Genomic DNA, 25,004 nt, shown 5'->3' with positions numbered 1-25,004 from the left:
CTCCCCTTGGTGTGGGAGTCAGACCCAGGACATTGCATCTTGGCATAGGCTGAGCATTTGCTCCATCACTGTCCACATCCCCGGCAAGTCACTGCTCGTCTAAGAATTGACTTATTCCTCAAGGCACAGTGGAATATTGAATGTTTGAATTCCAGACAGGAATTTGTGGTTTGGAAGGATCACCCTCTCTGTCAAAGAGGGACCCTTCCACATACGCACTAGGAAATGTGTACAAGTTTTGTTTCACGCCAAGGTGGTTGTGAATGCCTGTAATTCAGCACATGGGAGACTTAGGCAAGTGCATGGTATAGTCTGTCTGTCTGCACAGTGAGATTGTCTGGGCCGGGGAGTTACTTCATTAGTCATACTCTAGTCAATGGAAAGTGACAGAGTAGATAAATCCCAAGCACGATTTGGTGGCCTGGCAAGATGGCTTCATTGGGTTGGGTGCTTGCTGCCAAATCCAATAACCTGAGTTCAACTCTCGGGATCCACATAGTGGAAGGAGAAAACTGATTCCTGTAAGTCGTTCTCTGACCTCCACATGCACGCCTTAGCAGGTGTCCTCCCCTCAAATAAAGAAATACGATTTAAGAAATTAAGACAACAACATCATTGCTGTACTTAAAAAACGTTAGTTGTGCTGGGAGTTGGGTGGCTCACACCCTTGATCCCAGCACTCAGGAGACAGAGGCCAGAAGATCTCTTTGAGTTTGAGGCCAGCCTGGTCTACAGAGCAAGTTCCAGGATAGCTTCCAAAGCAATACAGAGAAACCCTGTCTTAGGGAGGAAAAAAAAAAAAAAAAAAAAAAAATGTTAGTTGCAGAGGAGATCTCCAGAATCAACACAATCCCTAGAAGTTACTTATGGGCACTGGCTTGTGACCTTGGAGAACACGGTGGCTTATCTGCGCTCACCAGAGGGCCTCAGGTTTTAGCATTCATCCAGATCATCTGGAGAACTATAAAAGCTGGTTTTATTTCTGATTGGCAGGGATGAAATGAGCACCTGGGAAATGGCTTTTCTTCTCGTGTTCCCAGGTCCACGGCTGGAGAATCCCAGAGAGCAATCGTAAGGCTGGTGACAGCTGGGGATGGAGAGGGCCTCAAAGGCGCTTCAGTTGTACTCATACCATTTAATTCCTTTTACAAAGGCCAGGCTGGGGTGCAGCATAGCTAGGTGGAGGATCACGTGCTGTGCAAGACGCTGGGTGGGGTCCCCAAAGTGCCGTCACCCCCTCCACCCCTGCCAAAAGAAAGAACAAAAAAAAACTGCTTTTTAAAAATTGAAATATATTTAAAACCAGTGTAAATTGACAAAAAAAATGAACAGATAGTCATAATTTTATTTATTTTTTTCTTTGGAACATTTGTTAAAGAAGGAACATCCTACCTACTGTGTGGAGAATAGATTGGAACAAAGAAAGAACATGCAGGAATTGGCTGCAGAAGCCTAGGTAAGAGGGCTGGTGGCATTTCTAGGCAGAGTCAGGAAAGGGAAGTATGTAGGGCTGGTCCAGGGAGGGAGGAATTGAGTGACTGTGTTTGTGATACGAATGATGAGTTGTGTCCCTAGGGTCAGATGGGGGCCCCAGAGAAGGGTTGTGCTGGGGAAGGAGGGAATCACCAAGGTCAGCCATTGAGCCCACTGAGTGTTGGGAGAAAGATCCAGGCTGCAGTATAGATTTAGGGATTATGAGCATTTAGAGGGCTACCGGATACACTGCCTGAGGTGAGAGTATCCAGCAACCGCTGGAAGGAATAGTATCATCTGATACCAGGTTTGGCCATCAGCATTCCACTGCCTGATTTTTGTTTGTTTGTTTGTTTGTTTGTATTGTTGTTTTTATAGCCCTGAACTAAGTAAGCCCTTTACCAGTGAGCTGCATTCCCAGCCACTTTTTGCCTTGTAAATGTTGGGTAAGAGATATTTTGTGAGAAAGCACAGGTTTCTTTTTGTACGCTGTAGGGGCAGCTGCTCTTACTTACTCTGGCAACAGAGTTGAGTGCCAGAGACAGACACGATGCATGGTATCAGACCACCTTTCTGCATTTCACATCAGTGATCAGGAATTTACCACTTGATTTTGACATTGACTCCTACCAAAAAAAAAAAAAAAAAAAAAATGCAGCCCTTTGGCCTAAGGTCTAGGTTTAGACACACCTGGTCCCTCTAAAGGTTATGAAAGGTGAGCTGGAGAGATGGCTCAGTGGGTAAGGTGCTTGTCACACAAGCCTGTTGCATCCCCAGAAGCCACTTAAAGAGGGGAGAATCAACTCCACAAAGCTGTCCTCTGACCTTACATGTGCTTACCCACACTCGAACACACACAGTAATTAATATAAAGTTTTTTAAGGAGTAGTGTGAATGAGAAGCACCAACTGCCTGGGTGGGGACAGTTGCCATAGCATTTGCTAAGTCTCTGAAGCTGACCAAATAATCTGAATCTGCATCCTTTTGGAGCTAGTTGGGGAGACCCCAGACCATGGGGTGAATGGGCAAGATGGCCTCCAGGTGGCCTCTGAATGAAACCAAAGTGATGGCAGAGGCAAGGGTTTCCTGAGCACGTCCGGGTGGCAGCAGGAATAAACATCAGCATTTTATTCTGTTGTCCAAGCGAAGCTACTGAACTGTCAAGTCTAACATTTCGGGATTAGAAGTAGTCCCGTCGCTGTGAACACTTCACCCGTGTACTCATTGGCTTATAAACAGGAAGGAAGGTTCTTTACTTACTGACAGGAACTGTGTAAGAGGGATCGGTTTGGGGGACAAGGTTTGAAGCTGAGTTTGGGGGATGTTTTTATAATTCTTTTTTACTTTGTGCCTGTAGGTGTTTTGCCTGCATGCATGTCTGTGCACTGTGTGAGTACAGTACTTCCACGGGCCAGAAGACGCCATCACGTCTCTTGGGATGGGGTTACGGAGCTTGTGAGCTGCCATGTGGGACCCACCCATGTGGATGGAGACCCAGACCCGGCTGGGGGAAGGAAGAGACCCCTGAAGAGAGCCTTGTCCATACTGATTCAGTCCCCATGCTTCCCAGTCTAACAGTCACCTTGGAGCGTCTCTGTCCAGCACTTTGAGGGTCAAGCATCCTTTGCTCGAGGGTCGATCCCAGGTCTGTCCCCTTCTGGGTCCCTCTGCTATGGTCCTTCCGCCATGGCTCTGCAATGACCTCTGTTCTAGATTCTTTGGGTCCCTACTGCCAGTATCTCCTGTCATCTCTCCAGAAAGTCTTGTCACTGTTATTCTCACTCACAAGTTTGTTAACTCTTACTCCAGATTATCTCCAGGGCCTCCTAGCTAATTTCTGCACCTCATAGCCACCTGTGTCCCCACTGAAGAGTTACCTTTGCTCTTTCACTGGGCCATCGGTCAAGGCTAGGGCGCTCGGCTATCTTAACTGAGGACCTGTATTCAACCTCCCAAGCCAGGAAAAAAAGAAAGGAAGCCTAAATACTTTGTTTTTTGCTGTGTTTGGGGTTCAAGCCCAGGGTCTTGCGCATGCTGGAAGCTCCCTGAGCTGTATCACCAGCTTGTTCAGGGGCTTTTATGTAACTTCCGTGGAGCACCCTAACTTCTCAGCTCCAGGAGACCCTTGTCTGCTTACTACACTAAGCCTCCTTGTCCATTTTCTATCCCTGTACCGCAAATACGCCTTCACACTCAGGCTATCGATGTAGTGTAAGCTCCTGTGGGAGAAAAATCCCAGACATTTTAGCTGATCGTGCAAGCCTTCAAGTGACTCATGCTGACAGAGCCCACGAGTGGGAGTGACCGCTTTCAGCCCACTACTGGCGTAGGACACCTCCATGGAAATTGACAGACACTGGTGCGACTCCCTGTCTCATGTTCTATTGTAGGAACTGACATGGGACATCAACATGGGAACAGGAAAGGTCTCAGCCACAGAGAAGTGCCCCGGGGCATTGGGCTGTTGCTCGCCATGGCCCTTATGAATGTACTGCTTTACCTCTGCCTCGACCAGTTTTTCATCTCCCCTCGTTCTACTGAGGATGCTGGGCGCTGTCCTCATGGTCACTTCAGGATGGGACGGATGAGAAACTGCTCGCGCTGGTTGTCCTGTGAGGAGCTGAGGACAGAAGTAAGGCAGCTGAGGCGCATTGGGGAAGGAGCTGTGAAGAGAGTGAGTGTCCATGTCTGTGCTGCCCTCACTGTCGTCTCTGGCAGGGCAATTTGTCTGGCACCAAGTGCCATGGTGCTTGCTGTAGCTGAGAGTCTAAGGCAACAAGATTGCTTGAGGTTAGGTGGTTGTGGTGCTGCACGCCTCTAATCCCAGCACTCGGGAGGCAGAGGCAGGAGGATCTTTGTGAGTTCAAGGCCAGCCTCGTCTAGAAGAGCTAGTTCCAAGACAACCTCCAAAACCACAGAGAAACCCTGTCTCAAAAAACAAAGGGAAAAAAGGGGGTTGGGCACAGTGAATATGCACAGGTGATGCTCTTAGTGGCTGCAGCTGAGGACTAACACCCAGGAGCCCAGGAGTCTCAGGTCTGGAACTCTGATATAGTGAAACCATCTGGAGGAAGGGAGACAGGTGTCTAAAAGAGTACTATAGGATGGGCGATGGGAACACTTTCAGGACACGGGCTGGGGATGTAGCTCAGTTAGAAGAGTGCTTGCTTCAGGGCCATCCTTGGCTGTGTGGGGAATTCAAAGCCAGTCTATGCTACATGAGACCTTGTCTCAAAAGCTAATAAATAAATAAATAAATAAATAAATAAATAAAAACATACACACACACACACATTTTTAGGAGCATAGTTAATTGTGTAGCCATTAGGTGTAGATAGGAACTCCAGTTAGTATCAGGAAGAAAAGTAAAAATAAAAAAAGTATGTTACCTAGCTGTAGAACATACCATTTTCAATTGCAAAGTACATAGTTATGTAAGAAAATACAAACATGATAAATAATTACAGAGTTAAGGAGGGCTCTGAGCTTTCAGCACAGAACAGCAGGCCTTGGTGAGCCATTCCTGCTCTGAGACAAACATTTCTTCAAATACTCACCCGCTGTCTTAGCTAATAGTCAAATCGTATGAGTTGTGAAGACAGAGGGCTCCACAGACAGAGTCCCCTTCCTTTCGGTGAGTTCCATGTACCTCCCCTCTGACATCACCCTGATTCCCACAACTTTGCTTACAGAGTGGTCCCCCTCTCGGGATCACCAGTCTTTCCCATCCATCCTTCATTCCTATCTGTGTAAAAGCAAACACACTTTACAGAAAGAAGCTCCATTCTCTTGATCGCCCGGCCCTCGTTGCTGGCGCTCCGTCTCCGTTTCTCGGATTGGGAAAGCTTGTTCACCACCTCGGCTTCCTGCTCCTGCGCTCTCCATCACTTTCACCCTCTCCCAGCGTGGCCTCCACACACCAGGAAACCTCTTTTTTTTTTTTTTTTTTTTTTTTAATGTCCCCTGCTAACAGCAAGTTGAATACTGTTTTCCTCCTAGTCCCCTCATCAACCTCATCAACCATGGACTCAGTCATTTCTTGCCCTTAGACTCTGGTTTTCTCGCATAGCATGCCTTTCATCTTCCTCAGCCCATCTGTCCTGCTTAACTCCTTTCCTGCCTTCTCTTTCCTCATCCCAACGGGTGGTAACTGCAGTTTGGAAGTTGATAGCAGTGCACAGACACTTGTGGTTGTCGATGCTGGAGGTGGGGAGATGTTTCTGGCACTGGGGGGTGGGCGGTGGAGGCTGGGGTCGCTGCCAGATGTCCTGTGCCACACAGGACAGGCCTGTCCCTCAATAGACAGCTGTCTGGACTGAATGTAGCAGTGCTCAGGCTGAGGGAACATCTCTCTGTCTCTAGACATAATGTAGATTTTAGACCTAGTCCAATTCTGTTGCTTTTATATATTTAATAAAGAACCAGATGGTTCTCTCTAGTATCAACTGCTTGTTTGATACCTCAATTTGGAGTTCTCTGAACATGTCAGTATGTCCTCTATGGAACCCTTGTTTGTTTGTTTGTTTTTCCTTTTGAAGAAGAGTCTTAACTTTATGGCCTTCAAATTTGTGATTCTCCTGGCCTCGGCTTCTTGAGTTTGGGGATTAAACTATGTGTCACTGTAGCTGGCTTGGTGTGGAATGCTTGATAATCTCTTCTATGGGACCTGCTGTTCCCCCTTTTAGTAGATGGCATCACTTTCCACCCAGCTCCTACCCTTCCTGTCAGCCAAGAGTCTGCCGTGTTCTTTCACACTGCGGTACTGATGGCTCTGAGGCTCTGTGTACCCTTTAGAAGTCTGTGGTCTCCTCCTTGAGCCTGCTGATCTTTCCTTCCGCATCTCAGGTACCTGCTCACCTTGCTGGGTGTTGTGTGTTTGTCTTCACATCTCTAGGCCGGCAGGGACTGGACTGTGTCTGGTTCGTTTCCATGCCCTCTGCACCACGCCCACCCGCCTCCTAGGAGGTGTTTGCTTCTTGGCTTGCTTTGGTGGAAGTCGGGTCTGACATTCTCTGTTGCCCTGTTTCAGGTCTTTCTGTCTGAGTGGAATGAACACAAAGTTGCTCTCTCACGGCTCACCAGGCTGGAGATGAAGGATGACTTCCTCCATGGACTGCAGATGCTGAAGTCTCTCCAGAGTGAGCACGTGGTCACGCTGGTTGGCTACTGTGAGGAAGATGGCACTATTCTTACCGAATATCACCCCTTAGGTTCCTTGAGCAACCTGGAAGCAACACTAAACCTTTCAAAGTACCAAAATGTGAACACCTGGGAGCACAGGCTGCAGCTGGCTGTGGAGTATGTGGCCATCATTAACTACCTCCACCACAGCCCGCTGGGCATGAGGGTCATGTGTGACTCTAACGAACTGCCCAAAACATTGTCCCAGTATCTGCTGACAAGTAACTTCAGCATTGTAGCAAACGACCTGGATGCCCTGCCCTTGGTAGACCATGACTCTAGGGTACTTGTGAAGTGTGGCCACAGGCAGCTCCATGGGGATTTTGTGGCCCCAGAGCAGCTGTGGCCTTATGGAGAAGGCAGGCCCTTCCAAGATGACCTCATGCCTTCCTATGACGAGAAGATTGACATCTGGAAGATCCCAGATGTCTCCAGTTTCCTTCTGGGGCATGTGGAAGGGAGTGACATGGTTCGATTCCATTTGTTTGATATTCATAAGGCATGTAAGAGCCAGATCCCCTCAGAAAGACCCACAGCTCAGCATGTTCTGGACACTTACCAGAAGGTTTTACATTCACTCAGAGACACCACAATGTCTCAGACGAAAGAGATGCTATGAGAACAAGCGTTTGAGTGATGCTGAATGGCATCCCTGTTGTTCTACTCTTGATGATGGGACTCGCTTCCATGAACCTCGTGTTTGGTTGACTTTGACTGTTCAGCCACGCAGGCTCTCCTCTACATCTGCCTGCATGTTTGAGTGTGTTCTGCTCTCCTGGAAATCTAGATAGAAGTTTCCAAGTGGGAAAACCTTGCTTCATTGGGCTTCCTGGTGAAGATGCAGAGAATTTGTGGATTTATGCAGTGTTTAAAGGAAGTAATAAAATGGTAATCATGAGGACATATTGCCTACTCTGGTAACCATTTTTATAGACTGGTAGGAAATGTATTTTTTTTTTTTTTTTTTTTCAAGATACGGTTTCTCTGTAGCTGTAGCTTTGTAGCCTGTCCTGGAACTTGCTCTGTAGACCAGGCTGGTCTTGAACTCACAGAGATCCACCTGTCTCTGCCTCCAAGTGCTGGGATTAAAGGTGTACACCACACCTGGCAGAATTGGAAATCTTTAAATGACCACCAGTGAACTAGTTCTTTGGAGAACATTTTCTCCTAATTTAAGAAGTCCTTTTGGAAGCTGGGGATGCATAGCTCAGTGGTCAGACACTTGGCTGGTTCTGTGAAAAGCTCTGGATCTGCTCCGTAATGTGTTTACACACTTTGGGTGCCTCAGGTGCAGCCCTTGTCAGTGAGGTCATTGTCAGTGTTAGAGATGATTTGCTATGAATCTTCACTGTGGCAGCATGCTCTTAAGATTGTGAATGGCTAGGGATGTTGGCAACAGCAAGCTGAGTGAACTGTCTTACCTGCCTTAGATGGTGCTGACCTGGGGTTTCTGTGTGAGTATTTCATATCCAATGTCCCTTTTTAGTAGAAAGCGTGGAGCCTCCCCTGGGATTGCACAACTGAACACTTAAAAAAAACAAAGCAAAACAAAACTGTGGAGCCAGAGATGGTGGTGCACACCTGTAATTCCAGCACTTGGAGGACAGACCAGAAGGACTATGAGTTCAGGGCTCTCAGGGGCTATATCTCACAACCCTGTCTATCCGTACCACCCCCCCCCCCCAATAAAAAAGGGTCTCTCCTGTGGTGCTGGCATCCTTATTTTGGGTGACAAGAGAGAGTCGGTGTGTGTTCAGGGTCACTCAGAAGGTGCCTCTGTCTTCCCCTAAACCTGAGCAGGAGACAGAGCCACCTGGAGTCTAGAGTGAAGTCCAGGAGTTTTCTTTTGTGACTGTTTCCGCCACCACCGCTGCCAATGTTTCCCTCCTCCTCCAGGGGTCACAGTTTGAGGTGCGTTGCTCCACTGAGAAATACATACCACAGACAAAGAAGTAGGCAGCATCAGTATTATGTTGTCTTCTGTAACCTGTGGCTGACTAGGGGATGAGCTTGCCCAGGGTATCTGAACGTCATTGTGAAGCTCACAGAGTACTCCATTTACTTTGGGTTTGTTGTCTTGCAAAAATTCCATTTAACCCACTGGCCAGGAAGTGGAGTAATTGGATCCCTTACTATGTTGCTAGTGAGTGAGCCTAACAATGCAAAAGCATATTGGGAAAACATTCAGGCAGTTCCTTAGAAAGTTTGAATAGAATCATTACATGACCCAGAGATTCTTCCAAGTATAAACACAGGAGGATTGAAATAATGAAAACATGTTTACATTATTCATGAGCATTGATGGTGCAATTATTGCTAATAGCCAAAAGGTAAAATGTTGCTCAGTAATAAAGTGTATACACACACACACACACACACACACACACATCCATATAGTGTATTGTTCAGCATTAAAGAATGGCATTCTTTTGCATGCTGCAGTGAGTAAGCATTAAGAACATACTGTATGGAAGAAGCTGCTCTTAGAAGATGGCATGTTACATAATTGCATCTGCACCATCCAGTTCTAAAACCATAGAAACAGGAAGATTGGGGTGTGTGAAGGGCTGGGAGCAGGGCACATGGAAGGACAGGAAGTGATAGAATGGGCTGAGATCACACAGTGGGAGATGTTTACCCAACTCCACCAGTACTCACTGCTCTGTTGTATTCAAAGAGGAAAACTTAAAAGAGACCACAAGCTGAGTGAGTCTGGTCCTTTCCCTGGATGAGGGCAATTTTAGTCAACCTCAGGGGCATTTACAACAGAATGATCTCGAAGTGCAACGTCCAGAGAGGACCCAGAATAGGACCCTGAATACAAATGAGGATGTAAAACACGAAAGTCTTGTCGTACTTCAGAGGCACGGTGTCAGAGGCACGGTGTTCGCTTACAGTCTTCTGCACTCTAACCAGGGAACTGACACTTGGCACAAATTAGAAAAAGAAACATAAGAAGAGAAGTGAGCTGTGACTGACAGGGTTGCTCTAACTGGTCAAGTGTGTGTTCTGATGTGTGCCTTTATATGTTTCTGTGGGTGGGCTTTGAATGCTCCAACAGTCTTGGCATGTTTTTTTTTTTTTTTTTAAATGCACACACACACACACACACACAAAATCTAATTTTATAATTGTTTCAGGTATAGAAGGGAGAAGTCTAAAGTCTTAAAAATAAATAGCTAAACACACATTCCAATGGGTTTTTTTTTTGTTGGATTTATTTATTTATTATGTATACAGCCTGCATATCAAAAGAGGGAAACCAGATCTCATTACTTATGGTTGTGAGCCTCCATGTGGGAATTGAACTGACAACCTCTGGATGAGCAGCCAGTGTTCTTAACCACTGAGCCATCTCTCCAGCCCCCTCCAATGTTTTATTAAGCAATCCAACCTTGCATATAGTCTGTGTTATTCGTCTGCTGAGTTAAGGCTCAAGAGATTCAGTTTGGAGGCTAGAGTCTAGTTATTTCATTGAATATGTCTGCTTTCTGTTGCAGAGTATTTGTACAGCATGAAGATGTACTGCTGTGATTGGTATAATAAAAAAGCTGAACGAGCAGTAGCTAGGCAAGTGAAGATAGGTGGGATTTCTGAGAAGAGAAAGGAAGAGGAGAAAGAATCAAGTTGAGACAAGCCCAAGCTAAAGAGCAAACTTTTATAATTAATAATAAGTCTCCATGTCATTATTTGCAAGCTGGCAGTCCCAACAGAAAAGCCAGTGTGAAGTGCCATGTGCAGTTGGACTTTCCTTTGGGCTGCCGGCTCACAAATAATGACAGGGGGACTTACTAATTAATAAAGCTTGGCCATTTGCTTAGGCTTTTCCCACTAGCTCTTGTAACTTATTAACTCATTTTTTCTTTTAATTAAACTATACTCTACAGCATGTCTTTTACCTCTCTCCCATTCTGTGTGTCCCACTCATTTTGTGTCTTCCTGTCGTCTCCTGCTTGCCTTGATCATCTTCTCTGTCCAGAAGTCCCACCTATCTCTCCTGCTTAACTATTGGCCATACATCATTTTGTTATGTCAATCACAGCAACACATCTTCACACAGTGCAAATATTCTGCAACAGTTTTTTTTCCACTTGTTTAACCCACTATCACAGAGTTTTAGAACCTTTAAAATATATATATATATATATATATATATATATATATATATATATACTGTGATTTTGTTTTTAAAATGCAGATTACAAGAACAGGAGAAATATTACAAAAATGGAAACCCAGAGTCATTCTCTGTTTCCATGTAACAAGGCAGAGGTGTGGGTTTTGTGTGCATATACTTAACACAATTACAAGTTTTCTAAGATAAGCTTTTATTTCCCTCTGATACTATTTTTTCCACATAAGTTTTATTGAAGACATCTAGCCATTTTATTATTTTAAATATTAATCACTAATTCCATGAATTTGCCAAGATTCCTTAGAAATTTGGGTTTTCTTTTTCTTTTCATATTTTAATTATTTTGGATTTATGAGTGCTTAGCTACATTTAAGCGTGTACATGTATGCAGTGACCAAGGCTGTATGGGTATACAATGACCAGGAGTCTGTGTACATGCAGAGACCAGGAAGGCCAGAAAAGAGAATCTGACCCCTGACCTGGAGTTGCAGCAGTTATGAGCTGCTTCCTTCGGTTCCTAACTGGGGAACCATGACTGAGCTCTGTGTCACCTCCCACCACTTTCTTCCATACCAGAGGTTGAGGGTTCTGCTCCATCTGGGGAGAGCTCCTGGGTACACAAGGGGATCTCTGCAAGGGCTGCTGTCACCCCCTCACCTTTAATTTTCCTCATCGGCTGCCAGCATGGAGGAGCAGCAGGGGCAGCAGCCATAAGCAGTAGTGTTGTATGCAGCCCTCAGGTAGCAGCATCACCCTTAACCCTACAAGCAGTTCAGTCTTGGGGTCTGGAGCCTGTGGCCTTGAAAGCCTGAATGCTCTCTTGGATTTTTCTGGTGTTCAGGGCCTGCTTCTCTGGCTCCTTAAATCTTTGTTATTGTTGTCCTTTCTTTGTGTTACAGCCCTGACCATCCTGGAACTCACTAGACTAGGCTGGCCTTGAACTCACAGACATGCTCCTGCCTCTGCTGGGATTAAATGTGTGTGCCATCCAGCCGGGCTAGAATGAGATTCTTTTAATGTAGTCGCACGTTTGTTTCTTTGCATAATTGGATTTGTAAATGAGTCCATCTAAGAAATTGAATAATGTAATTACAAAGCTAAATGCAGCCTGTTTCCCTTTATCTTATTCATGACTTTCACATATGGATATGTGAAGGTCTGGACATTTCCATCGCTGCATAACATGTCCCAGCGACGGCCATTTGGATTGCTCACGCGATTTTGCAATTAGAAATAATTTTGTTTCAAATTGTGCCTGACCTCTTTTACACATGATGGTTTCACTGGGAATACAGACAGCAGCGTGGATCTGCAGGGACCTGTCCCTGAACACCTTTATCTTCCACAGAGGATTAGCAGTGGCCTTTTCACGGTGCCGGAAACAGGAGACCTTTTAGGGGGTGTATCTTTCCCTCCAAATAGTGAACATCCAGAGTTTGTGCATATGAAGGGGAAGCTCTGCAGTCTTGTTTATGACCCAGGAATCTCCTAGAAAGTGGACATAGGCCCGTAACACCCGTTTGCACGTTGAAAGGCTAGGACGCAAGAATTTAGAATGTTATTCCGGAAAGTGGTGAGAGTGAGTAAGTCGGGAAGCAAAGCCACCTTCTGGATGTTTCTCCCCACGGGACGGAAACACTGAGGACGAAAACAGCCAGGCTTGACTCCTTCCTGCTAGGGACGGCGCTAGCCGGGCATACTTTCCCACTGAGCGGGGCGGGCTTAGCAAGGCAGGGGGCGGGGCCTTGGAGGCGCGGCCCCGCCCCCTTCCTTGCGGGACTGCTGGGGTGACGACACCGGAGCGGCGGATGACGGGCGGCTCGAGTTTGCGCAGGCGCTGGGCTGAGGATCGCGGCACGGCTGCGGGTACAGAGGAGCGCAGCTCGGCAGCGGGGATAGAGGAGCGCGGCTTCCCGAGGGAGGCGGCAGGCGGCATGGGCGCGGGCCCGGCGCTGGCCGCGCTGCTGCTGGCCGGGTCGGTGTTGAGCGCCAAGCTTCTGGCCCCTGGCCGCCGGGCGGAGCCAGGTGAGCGGCCGCGCGGGCTCCGGGCAGCGGGCACCGTGCGTGGGCCTGACGGGGACGTCCCACGACCCCCGGGGCACAGGACTTGAGCGAGGCGCCGGGTCCGCTCCGAGGTGGACTGCAGTGCCGGCGGCGTCGCGGGAGCTGCCACCGGGAGCCCGGCTCGGCCCGGCCTGGCTTCCCAGGTTCAGCTGCAGGCGCCCGGGTTGGGTGCTCAGTCCGCCTCCGAATTCACCAGGGCTAAGGGGAAATGAATAACGGGAATTCTGGGACTTCTCTCGATCCCTAGGTCCTCAGGGTCCTGTAACACCGCTTCACAAACTCCTGTCCGGAGGCCAGTTTGGCTGCAGGACCGAGGCAAGTGGACAGACCCCCATTGCGCATTGTTTGGGGTAGGGCCTGTCACCTGGCGAGGTGTGTTGCCTGCCCCGTCCCCACCACCCACCCATGCTAAGACTTAGAAGCGGTGTCTGTGTGAAACACACCCTCCACCTTCCGAACTTTAAAAATACATTGAAAGTACAAAGAAGTACAAAGAAAGGCATAAGAATTCAGAAGTTTAGGAGCCTTGTGATTGGGGGGAGGAGCGATTTTAAAAAGTCATCCTGAGTTTGGAGTCTGCTCTGGGTGTTTGAAATTTTTATTGCTGTTCTTTTTTAAGCTTCCCAGGCAATTGTGGTGTCTAGCTAGGCTTGAGGGACTCTTGTATAGTCCTGAATTATACAGTAACAAGTAATAATGACAAGAGCTTTGGGAGTCTAGAACCCACAAGGGAAATCAAAGCATAAAACTTCGACTAAAGATGAAGAAATAGAAATACAGTTATTCAGACCATGAAGGGATGCCGAAGTATAGAGAAAACATGAGCAGGTGCATAGGGAGTTACACTAAACTCGAAAAGGAAGACCATCACAAATGAACAATAGACTGGAGAGATGTCTCCAGGTTAAGTGCACTGGCTGATCTTCCAGACAATGCGGTTTCAATTCCCAGCACCTATATGGCAGCTCACAACCATATAGACTCAAGTTCTAGAGGTTCTGATGTTGTCTTCTGGCCCTTTGGGCCACCAGGCACACATGTGGTATATACATGCATGCAGGCAAGGCACCCAAACACACTTTTTAAACATTAACCAGAAGAAATGAAAAAGAATATTATGACAAAGATAAACCTAAGAGTACTGGGTTTAGGAAAGGGATTAAACAAGCATCCAACAACTTGCACGATATGGAAATAGTCATGCCAAGCATTTGGAGGATATGTTCAAAGCTTTTTTTCTATTTACAGTTGAAAAGTGAGGGGGCAATCTAAAGGCAATCTACAGAGCAGATAAGCTTCCTTCTGGAGTGTGGTAACCTAAACTGTAGCTACTACAGCTGACTGACCTCCACTTAGACCCGTATGCAGGACAGTTGATTCTCAGGGTCTCACAGTGATGCCTGCCTGGAGCCCCAACTCTTTGGGAGAAGGATCCCTTCAACACAACAGTTCAAGGTCAATCACTGCAATGCAGAGAAATCCCAAGGGGGGGAGGGGGGAAACGACACTAATATAAAGAATTTTTGGATATGGCACATAGTAAGAAAGCCGTTGCCAGCTCCACTGAATAGGAGTGGTTATTTCACAGTACTTCTGAGATTGTAATAAAACCTTTAAAGACTATTTTAGAGGGAAAACTTAACTCATGAAAGTTCACTGTGTGGGTACTTTGTAAAAATAAATGAATAACATACAAGGCTGAGAAAAATGCCTCAGCACTAAAGTGTGTTGTCAAGCCAGACTGCTTGAGTTCAGTCTCTGAAGTCTACATGGTGAGAGGGAATCCACCCCAGGCCCTAAATGATTATCATCTTTGTGCCACCCTAATGATGTCATCTAGCAAGCTGTGACCTGGACCTCTTGATTGAATACTAAAGCAGAGAGTTTCTGACCTTCAGCCTTCTTATACACTTCTTACCCCTTTCAGATCTGCCATTAAAGCTAGAAGGAGATTCAAAATCCCCCACCAGAATAATGCAAGAGGTCTCAAAATATTAAGAGGCAGAATGGCCCAGGACACTTGCCCACTTGCATATGTGAGTTGGGAGGGAGGGCCATAGTCTGCATTTATGTTTTTCTTTTACTGTTGGAGTGGCTACAGCATACAACTGGTTAGTGCAGGTGGGTGTAGCACTTGGGGCCAATCATCTCATATCAGTTGTGATTCTGGGAGAGTTGGATGACACCTCCATGTAGGTGCAGCAGTAGGGGCAGGCTGGACTGTTTCTGGGTGGTGTAGCCCAAGAGAGTGTGGTCATGCTCCCACTGCTTGTTGCCCTGTATCAAGTGCTGGTGGTCAGGTTGTGCGTCCTGATTCGTTCTTGATGGTCTCAGTGAGGTCACTGGGCTGGACTTTGAGGGGGATGGTCTTGCCTGTGGGAGTTTTCATACACATCTGTATCTTGGTGTCCTCATTTGATGTTTATATGTATGGTGTTACCTCCTCACAGTCCTCGCACACACTGGATGTGAGTGGTGCTGAAGGGCCCTCAGGGCCTCTGTGTGTGGCATTGCACACAGGTACATCTGCATACGTGGGGCATCATGCTGGAGCCCACATGCTGGAGCCTGTGGGTATTTGTGAAAAGCTGCTGCTGTGCTCTGTTTTGTCTGTCGCCCTCAGGTGCCTTGGTTTCGGCTTGCTTTGTTTTGTAACTGTTGTTTGTGACTCTTTTCAGATGTAGATGAAAAGAAGAATGTGGAGCTGAAGATGGATCAGGCTTTGCTTCTCATCCACAATGAGCTGATGGGAACAAGCCTCACTGTGTACTGGAAATCTGAATTCTGCTATCAGGTACGTATTGTATGCATCCTCACCATTTGCTTCAGCCTTGTTTGATGCATTCTTCTTATGTTCTCAGACCCAAACCCCTTTCTTGTTCCCTTCTGATTTATAGGTTAGGAAACAAGTAGTTAATAATAAAGAACTAGATGGGATATGATTGAGGAAGAATATGCTTGGCACTAATTGGTATCTCTCTCTCTTACCCTTTCTTAAAAAAGAAAGTTGAGTTCTGCTAGGCCACGTGTGGCAGGGATTCTTATTACAATTAAAATGATTTTTTTGTTTGTTTTGTTTTTCAAGACAGGGTTTCTCAGTGTACCCCTGGATGTCCTGGAACTTCTTTGTAGACGCCAGGTGGCCTCAAACTCAGAGATCCACCTGCCTCTGCCTCTCAAGTTTTGGAATTAAAGGTGTTCTCCACCAACTAAGATGATTGTTTTTATCCAGTAATTTCACTTTTAGAAAGTTACATTAAGGAAAGAATTTAAAAGAGTAAGAATCTCATGTGCAGATATTTTTAAACTATATTTGTGTGACAAAAATATAAAGTTACAGTAGAAAAGCTTTGAAGACATAAATACCCATAATTATTGTAATTGGTGACATATGTATATTAAACAGAAACATGTAACATGAGATCCTATAAATTTAATTGTTAAATAGTATTCATTAAAATGATAGAGTACAATATTTAATATAGGCTGTATTTATTAACTTATACAAAGCTTACCTATTAATAAAGATTATTCAATTCCATTATGGTAGTTATTATTTTAATATAAAATGGGTAAATTTTATCTGAATTACTGCAGTTTAAGTTTTTTAAAGTACAAGGAAGAGTTTGGATTTTTCTCTTGGATATTGTGGCCCCCGACCACTGAGAGACTTTCAAGACTCCTAACAGGACAAGCTGTGTAGTTTATGATAAAGCACCTGCCTAACAGTACAAGGCTGTGGCTTTGGTCCTCAGGACTGCCAAATGACAACAGCGGCCACCCTGACACTGCCTGTTGGCTTTTGTCTTCACAGTGCACCTTCCAGCCTTTGGCAAATGTCTCTCACAGTGGCAAACCTGCAAAGCCAAGCATTGCAGCCGTCTCCGTGAACACCCAGCACGGGTCCATCCTACAAGTTAATTATACCGGGAGAGAAACAGCAGCTTGCAGGTCTGTACCTGTTCGTCATGGACTAACTTGAGTCTGCTTTTTTTTCTTCCCCTAAATGGTTTTTGTTTTTCCTCTCTTTAAAACATTTTTTTTTCACTTGGAAAATGTTAGCATTTAATTAACCTCTCTGGGTGGTTCAAACCACCAGGACACAAGCACCTCCAACACCCTTTATCTTCTCTTCAGCTCTTCTGCTGAAAAATTTGGCTTTCACGATGACAGGTTGCTTAGGGAGCTTCCCCTTCCCCAGAACTTTGTAGTAGCCCGATCGCACAACATCAATGATGGGAGCAGCTCCAGTCTTGTTCTTGGCAGCATTGACCCTAGTCTGCTCACTGAACAGTGTCCACAACTTATCCAGGTTGACTGTTGGGCAGAAGCTCTGGTTCCTCTTTAAGTGGTAATGCCTCATACCAACTTTCCCAAAGTAACCTGGATGGTATTTGTCGTAGTTGATCCTGTGGTGATGCTTGCCTCCAGCATTCCCACGGCCTCCTCCTGGGTGTTTGCGGTGTTTACCATGGCTCATGTGGCCCCGGAGTTTCTGGGTCTTCCTCAGTCTGGATGGCATGGCGGCGGCAGAAAGGGCTAAAACATTTTTCTTAATCTTCCCGATCTGTATAGAGAAATTCATGTCATTTCTCGCTAATGGTGTTAACAGAGTCTAGTTCAAGTAGTTCTCAACCTTCCTAATACAGTTCTTCATGTTGTGGTGACCCCAACCATAAGATTATTTCATTGCTACTTCATAACTGTAATTTTGCTGCTGTTATGAATTGCAATGTAAATATTCGATATGTAGGATAACTGATATTCAACCCCATCAGGGTTGTGACCCACAGTTTGAGAACCGCTAGCCTAGCCCCTTATTTCCTAATGTAACCATTGACCTTCATGTTACCTGCCCTTTTTAGGCTGGAATACAAATTTGGGGAATTTGGAAACTATTCCCTTTTGATACAGCGTGCTTCCTCTGGAATCGATGAAATTGTCTGTGACATAGTTGTCAATGACAATCCAGTCAACAGCAACCTTCGTATGTATATGTTTCTTTGGTGGTTTCTCATGTCTGTATGTTCAGAGTTTTCAGTCTTGTATCTGACACTTCCATTGTGTTCATTTATTTATGGGACAGCTGTAGTTTATTTTTGGTGCCGGGGATTAAAATCAGGACCTCTCACGTGCTCAAGTGTGTGCTCTGCCATTGGCCTGTACCTCCCATCCCTATTTGATGCCTTTACTGTGTATTTTGATATTGCTGGGCTTAAGCATAGGGTTTGGTTTGGTTTTGTTTTTCACAAAGCAGGCATTCTAAAAAGTTAATACAATGGAAAGAAATTAGAAATGAGGCAGTTCACTTTCTGTTTGGGGGTTTAAGGCATAGTGCTCCCAGGAGTCTTGACACTGACAGCCGCTCCTGAGGTCCCCTCACAGTAAGCAGCATTCATTTTCTTACAACTCCATTGCAGAATATCTGTCACGTTGAGCCCTCTCTGGATATTCCTGTGTGTGATGCTCGTTAAGGGATGGCAAGGAATCTTTGCATCATTAGTGAGTTCATTTACAGAGAGCTAAGAGTGATGTCATTTAAAAGAATGTAGAGCCATTAACAAAGGGGCAGTGCGGGCTGCTTAAGCAATTAAAATAAAGCCCAGCATGATAGCTCAGCAAGTAAAAGTACTTGCCACCAAGCCTGAGGATCCAAGTTTTCGGTTCCCTGAATCTCACATGGTAGGAGACACTAGAGACCTCCACACACGCAGTGCAGTATTCATACATACACACCAAGAATAAATAAATATAAAAACAGTTAAAAAGTAATGAATGTCATTGATGAAAAAATAGCATGTCAAGAGTATAAAAACAGTTATTAATGAAACAAAGAAGACAAAAATAAAAACAATACTTAAGTTGCCTTTGGAGTAACAGGAATTTAATATAGATGTTAATATAAAATGGTCAGCTGAGGTCCAGTGAGATGACTCAGCAGGAAAGGTGGTATGAAAGGAGACATATGAGATCACAGACCCTCCGTAGGATCCATATGTGTTATGAACACACTGAAGGACATAGGTATGAAATAATACAATGTCTGGGGTTTAAGATATATTAGCAAAACAAGGAGAAGGGACTTAATAGACGAAACCTAGCAATACCATTTTTGTTTTGGGGAAGACAGAACCCAGGTCCTTGAAAATGCAAGGGTAGTGCTGCCAAGCCGCGTCCCTAGCTCCAAGGGAGACTTTCAATAATAGTAATGTGTGGTGGGTGTGTTGGGAGTGTATCATGCAGTGCCCCTGTATGCTCCATTCTTAATTGTTTATACAGCGTTTAACGCGAGAATGTGAGCTTCGCTCATATTTGCTCCAGCTATCACTGAGAGGGTCATACGATCCCCAACAGCTTTGATACTTACTTTGAGGATAATGCGGGTTTTTTTGTTTTGTTTGTGTTTTCTTTTATAGCTGTAACCATCGCATTCCTTGTTGGTCTAGCACTCATCATTGCAATATCTTTCCTGAGACTCTTACTGAGGTAAGTTGTTGAGGAGGGCATGACTGGGAAACATAGGCCTAGAAATAATGTAAGAAAGGGTGATTTGGCTCTCAAGGGACCATTATGTCATCTCAGGACATTCACACATAGATAGATGAGTATTATTTGTTTGGTGAGCGTTTGTGCATCTGAAATGTCTGTTCCAGTCCTGGGCATCTGAGCAGATAGGCCATGCTCCTGAAGGTGCAGATGGGGTTTTGCCTTCCATTCTCCCAACAATGGCTGAAGATGAAGATGTTTGAGAAACATTTAGCTCCTAAAGAGTCTCCTGGATTGTTTAAGTTAGTAGAGGCAGTTTATAGTATCTTTAGAAGGCTGCCACACTTGGGTTCTCCTCCTTTTCTCTCCTTCTGAGTCTTGATGACCCCTCCACTCCATCTTTCTCTGCTTCCTGTTAGCCCAGGATTCTGGGGACCAAAGAGCCACACAAGGGCAGCATGGAGCCCAGGACCTTAGCAAGGACTCTTTCTTTTCTTGTGGGTAGAAGCTTTTGATTGAGAGGGTGTTTGGCCCTCCCTGACTGGATAACTATGATCCTGGTGACTACACTGACAAGAAAAATAGAGGAAACTAGATCTAGTCTGGTTTAATCAATGGAAAATTTAATTTTTAAAAATACTGTGTATGTGTTTGTGTGTGTCATCTCTCTATGTGTTTGTCCCTTTCTGTGTGTGTGTGTGTGTGTGTCTGTGTGTCTCTCTCTCTCTCTCTCTCTCTCCCCGTGTGTGTGTGTGTGTGTGTGTGTGTGTGTGTGTGTGTGTGTGTTCACAGAGGCCAGAGGCATTGGAACCCCTGAAGTTGGGATTAAGGTAATTGTGAGCCATCCAATGTAGAACTCAAACTTGGTTCTTCTTTAAGAACAGTATAAATTCTTAATTGCCCTTTAATCAGATTTAAAGGAAAATTCTTTCATGTTTTAAAGGGAAGAAGGATGGTCATTGTGACACACCTATGTGGCCCCAACAGTTGGGAGGTAGAGGAAGGAGGATCTGTAGTTTGAGTTCAGAGCCTGCATTGGCTCCATAGTGAAACTGGTCTTAGGAAGGGAGGGAGGGAGGGAGGAAGGGAGGGAGGGAGGGAGGGAGGAGAGATTGCGTTTTCACATGTTGATCCTGTTAGGGTCTTGGGTCTCCAGAAGTACCACAAACTTCTGGAGGAGCTAAAGGCCACCCCTTACCCTATTTTTTCCCAGCATACCTGTGTAAGTTCAAGGACATTTCTTAGGCCAAGGATATCCCCGTCCACTTGGAGAAGAAACAGTCAAAATCGAGTGTTTATTTTTAAGCATTTCTACTTCTCCATTTGGTGTTTTCTTGGATGTGTCTGTTAGTAAGCTGTGTTTTGTAATGAGTCTCTCCCTGACCCACCCACCAGCTCCCAAATAATGACATGTAGACTTCTTAGTAATTATGAAAGCTTAGGCTTGTTCCCAACTAGTTCTTATAACTTAAATTAGTCCATTTGTATTAATCTATGTTCTATCGTGTGGTATTATCTCTTTTCCATCTTGCACCTCCTGTTTCCTCTGTGTCTCCTGGTGTCTTCTATCCCTCAATTCTTCCTCCTCTTCCTTTCTCTCCTTGGAAATCCCACATATACCCCCTGCCTAGCTATTGGCCATTCGGGTCTTTATTAAACCAACCACAGCAATAGATCTTCAAACAGTGTACATATATCCCACAACAGTGTTCAGATTGGGAGAGTGAAAATAGAACCTTAGTTTGGCTGCCTGGAGGGCGCTTATGTATCAGGCCCTAGCTTTGTGGGCTTTTGAAATTGTTTCATCTCAGGTCTAAGAAACCTGACCTTTTATTGATAAAAGGGTCACTTGCTGCTTGGGCATGAACTCAGCAGCTTCCCAGGAAGAAAGTAGAAGTCTCACTGTTTGATTTCTTTGGAGTCACATGTTAGCTTGTCAATCTTCTGGTAAGATGGACATGCTGTTCTAATATGGCAGTGTACTTTTTCTTGGTACTTTTCATGTGAATGGATCTTTCCCTTCTCCCCATAATAACATAACTGAACTAAACTATTTGCAAGGAGGAGCCATTCATTTTGTCATCTTGCTCCCTGTGTAATTGGACTAATCTTGCCTCTCCTAGGTGGCCAGACTGAATGCTCCAGTCGGAGAGGAGCTAAAGGCCACCCCTTACCCTATTTTTTCCCAGCATACCTGTGTAAGTTCAAGGACATTTCTTAGGCCAAGGATATCCCCATCCACTTGGAGAAGAAACAGTCAAAATCGAGTGTTTATTTTTAAGCATTTCTACTTCTCCATTTGGTGTTTTCTTGGATGTGTCTGTCTTAATATCTACACGAGATAGTGACATAAGCAATGCTTCGTTGACCAGGTATGGTCCTGGTTTGTGAAAGTGCCTACGAGGGGAAGCATTGGTTGTGAGGATTGTATGTGGGGCTGATTTGAACAGTTGAAGTGTGAAGAACATCTGTAAGCTGGGGAGACTGAGCTGGCTGTGTGAAGACAGTAAGGAATATTGCTGTCATTTGAAATGCATTGATGGGAAAGGCCTGCACAATGGTACTGGCCACCAAGCCTGACCAACCCCAATTCCACATGGAAAGAGGGAACTAACTCCAGCAATTGTCCTCTGACTTCCACACACTGTGGCATGTGCACGTCTCTCCACATAATAAATAAACTTAAGAAAATAAATGTAAAGTATGATAATGTCATGATTATGTTTAGAAATGAAAGTTCTTCCCTTTTACAGATACCTCAATGTTTATGGGTGAGGTGATTTTATGCCTGGGCTTTCTGTAAAGTACTAAAAGGCAGTGAGTCAGGAGGGGGAAGTTAGACAAGTAAGACTGCCCATGTGTGGATATTTGAAGCTCAGTGACTCATTGTGTTTATCAAAACATATGGGTGGATTTGTTTTAAAGCAATCTGAGATATAATTTTTTGGGTGTTTCTGTTTGTTTGTTTGCTTGGTTGGTTTGTTTTTGGTTTTGTTTTTCCAAGACAGAGTTTTTCTGTGTAGCTGTGGCTGTCCAGGAACTTGCTGTGTAGACCAGGCTGGCCTCAAACTCAGACATCCACCCTGCTCTGCCTCTCAAGTGCTGAGATTAAAGGTATTGTGTTTTTGTTTTGTTTTGTTTTGTTTTTTGAGGGTTTTTTAAAAATGTGTTTATTTGTGTGTGTGTGTGTGTGTGTTTATATATGTATATGAATGTGTGTGTGTTTATGTGTGTGTAGCAGGGGCATGCACATGTGTGGAGGTCAGAGGATTCCTCTTGGGAATCAGGTCTCTCCTACTACATAGGTTCCTGATATCAAACTCAGGTTGTCAGTCTTGGTGTTAAATATCTTTACTTAGTGAGCTGTCTTGTGGGCTGGGGATCTATAGGAAGACGTATGCTCAAGTACGGGTCTCATCTTAAAAAAAACAAAAAAAAAACCAAAATCCAATGCTCTCTCCACTCCAGCTTGCTCAGTGTGCTGTGTGCGGTTGTTTATAGTTGCAATCACATAGAGGGTGTGCCTTTCGCTTTTTATATGTAATGGTTTACTTGCCATGTGTTCTGTTGAGACACTCCTAGGTTGAGTGATCACAGTTGTCATGTGTCTGCACTTTGCATTTTAATGGCAGTGAGACCCCTGGTGACAGAGCACCTGTCATGAGAGTTTCATGGCTCTTTGTGTTTCCACCGTTGTCCTTATTAACTGATGAGGTGACTGAAAACTATTTTGCCATTTCTAAAAATCTTTCATAATGTTATGGACCTGAACTTAAGTCTTATTCCAGTCACTAGTCATTTTGAAAATATTACCATTCAAGAATGAAAACAAATGGAGGCTTTTTTTTTTTTTTAAACACAGTTTGGATGACTTCAGTAATTGGATTTCTAAGACAATAACTTCTAGAGAAACTGACCGCCTCATCAATTCTGTGAGTTATTCGAGTTTACGTGTGTTGTCTGGGACGTTTTCTGGGTCTGAATTTATAATTTCCCTTTTAGTGAGCATTATTGTCCAGCTTAGTACATTTTAATTATATTGTGGAAAGCCAGCCAATATGTCTTGAGTGATTTCCCTGTGCTGATTTTCTAACCCAGGACCTGTGTGTGCTACACAGACACTCTTCATGCAGCAACATTGCTCAAGAGTACCTAAACTCTTCCTGTGTGATGATCCCAAATGCTGGGATTATTGATGTAAACCAGCACTGCCTGCATGCTTGCTTGCTTGCATACTTCCTTTCTTCTCTCCTTCCCTCCCTCCCTCCTCTCTCTCTCCTTTCTCTCTTTCTCTCTCTTGGAGACAGGGTCACATGTAGCTTAGGCTGACCTCTAAGGATACCCCTGAACTCCTGTCCCTCCTCTTGTCCAGCTCCTGAGGGCTGAGATGACAGGCATATGTCATCTTGTTTGTTTGTGTGGTATGAGGCCTCAAATACGCTGGGCAAGCACCTTTCCAGCTGCCCCAGGCCCCTCACATCTATTTTTTATTTTATTCTGTTACTTACTTATTAATGTATGTGTATGAGAGAGATGTGTGGGTGTGAGTGTGCATGCATGTGCTGTGGGCATTTAGAGCTCAGAGACTACCTTTAGGGATAGATTTTCTCCTTCCACTGTGGGTTCAGTTGTGAGGCCTGTGCAGCAGACACTTCAGGCTTGGCCTCTTTCTAGACCCCAACTTGTGTCCCTAATAAAGAGCAGCCTTGTCTTCAGCTTCTATGGAGGTCCCATATTCCTCTCTTTCTCAGTGAGGGTGGAAGTCTGGGTGCCTTAAGATGTACTATTTTCACTCAGTAGTCATTCCTGTTTGAAAATAAATGAGCTGAACACCAGTATTAAATGAATAGGTGTTGATGGCCATTGTAATGACTAGATATACTGTTACATTTGGACTAATAAATTCTCTGCAGTACATTTGTTCCCGTGTCGGTCTGGACTACATGAGAACATGTTTGCTGCTATTATTATTATTATTATTATTATTATTATTATTATTATTATTATTTTGGTGTAGGGGGCTAAACACATGGCCTCTCACATGGTATTGAGTTATTTTCTCAGCCCCTATGCCATTGAGTTATTCTCTCAGCCCCTAAACCACTTCTTTGTGTCACTATCAACATGACTAGCAGCAAACTCAGCAAAAAGCATAATGGTGCAAATAAAGTGAAGAATTAAACCTCTGAATGGGATCCTCACAAAACTACATCACTGTTCAAAAGTTATCTCATTCCCACTCTAATTTCTTTGCTAAAATACCAGATAATGAAGTCTATACCTTAGCCTTATTAAGTACCGTCTCTCTCCCTTTGGAAGGAGCTAGGATCTCCAAGCAGAGCAGACCCCCTCAGTGGTGACTGTCAACCAGAAACACGACGCACATCTGCCTTGCCATTCCGTGTCCGATGCATGGATACATTTAGGGGGTAAGTGGGGCTCATAACGTGGCAGGGACGGGTCCATGTCAGATTTTGTAGTTACACACAAACCCATTTTTAGCTTAAGCTATTTTGCATATTTTTAATTTTCTGGGCTGGTGTAGTGTTGCAATTAGCACGCAGGAGGCTGAGGCAGTAGGACTGCTGAGAATTCAAGGCCGGCCTGTGTAGGGCCCTGCTTGGAACCCCAAGGCACCTTGAGCAAGCCTGAAGCTGTTGGCTGG

The 25,004-nt window shown here is 44.9% G+C and overlaps 3 protein-coding genes across 3 annotated transcripts in view; 2 read left to right on the top strand and 1 right to left on the bottom strand.

The window, feature by feature from the left end:
* Positions 1-2,870: 2,870 nt before the first annotated feature.
* Pomk (protein O-mannose kinase) lies at positions 2,871-7,573 on the top strand. Its single transcript, XM_051182193.1, has 3 exons — positions 2,871-3,118; positions 3,864-4,147; positions 6,503-7,573. The coding sequence occupies exons 2-3, from the start codon at positions 3,872-3,874 to the stop codon at positions 7,271-7,273; spliced, it is 1,047 nt and encodes a 348-aa protein (XP_051038150.1). The 5' UTR covers positions 2,871-3,118; positions 3,864-3,871; the 3' UTR covers positions 7,274-7,573.
* A 5,024-nt stretch (positions 7,574-12,597) lies between these two features.
* The window catches only part of Hgsnat (heparan-alpha-glucosaminide N-acetyltransferase), a 28,877-nt gene continuing 16,470 nt past the window's right edge, over positions 12,598-25,004 (top strand). Inside the window, exons 1-7 of the mRNA XM_051182190.1 lie at positions 12,598-12,814; positions 15,532-15,647; positions 16,668-16,804; positions 17,719-17,840; positions 19,270-19,339; positions 23,202-23,271; positions 24,659-24,768. Of these exons, the coding sequence (XP_051038147.1) occupies positions 12,598-12,814; positions 15,532-15,647; positions 16,668-16,804; positions 17,719-17,840; positions 19,270-19,339; positions 23,202-23,271; positions 24,659-24,768 (842 nt within the window). The remainder of the gene's footprint in view (positions 12,815-15,531; positions 15,648-16,667; positions 16,805-17,718; positions 17,841-19,269; positions 19,340-23,201; positions 23,272-24,658; positions 24,769-25,004) is intronic.
* Positions 16,926-17,375, bottom strand: LOC127220365 (60S ribosomal protein L27a-like). The gene has a single exon (XM_051182191.1). The coding sequence runs from the start codon at positions 17,373-17,375 to the stop codon at positions 16,941-16,943; it is 435 nt and encodes a 144-aa protein (XP_051038148.1). The 3' UTR covers positions 16,926-16,940.

This window comes from Phodopus roborovskii, unplaced genomic scaffold, assembly GCF_943737965.1.
Source record: "Phodopus roborovskii unplaced genomic scaffold, PHOROB, whole genome shotgun sequence".
NCBI lineage: Eukaryota > Metazoa > Chordata > Mammalia > Rodentia > Cricetidae > Phodopus > Phodopus roborovskii.
Note: the sequence above shows the minus strand (reverse complement) of the source record. Positions and strands in the feature narration are given on the sequence as shown.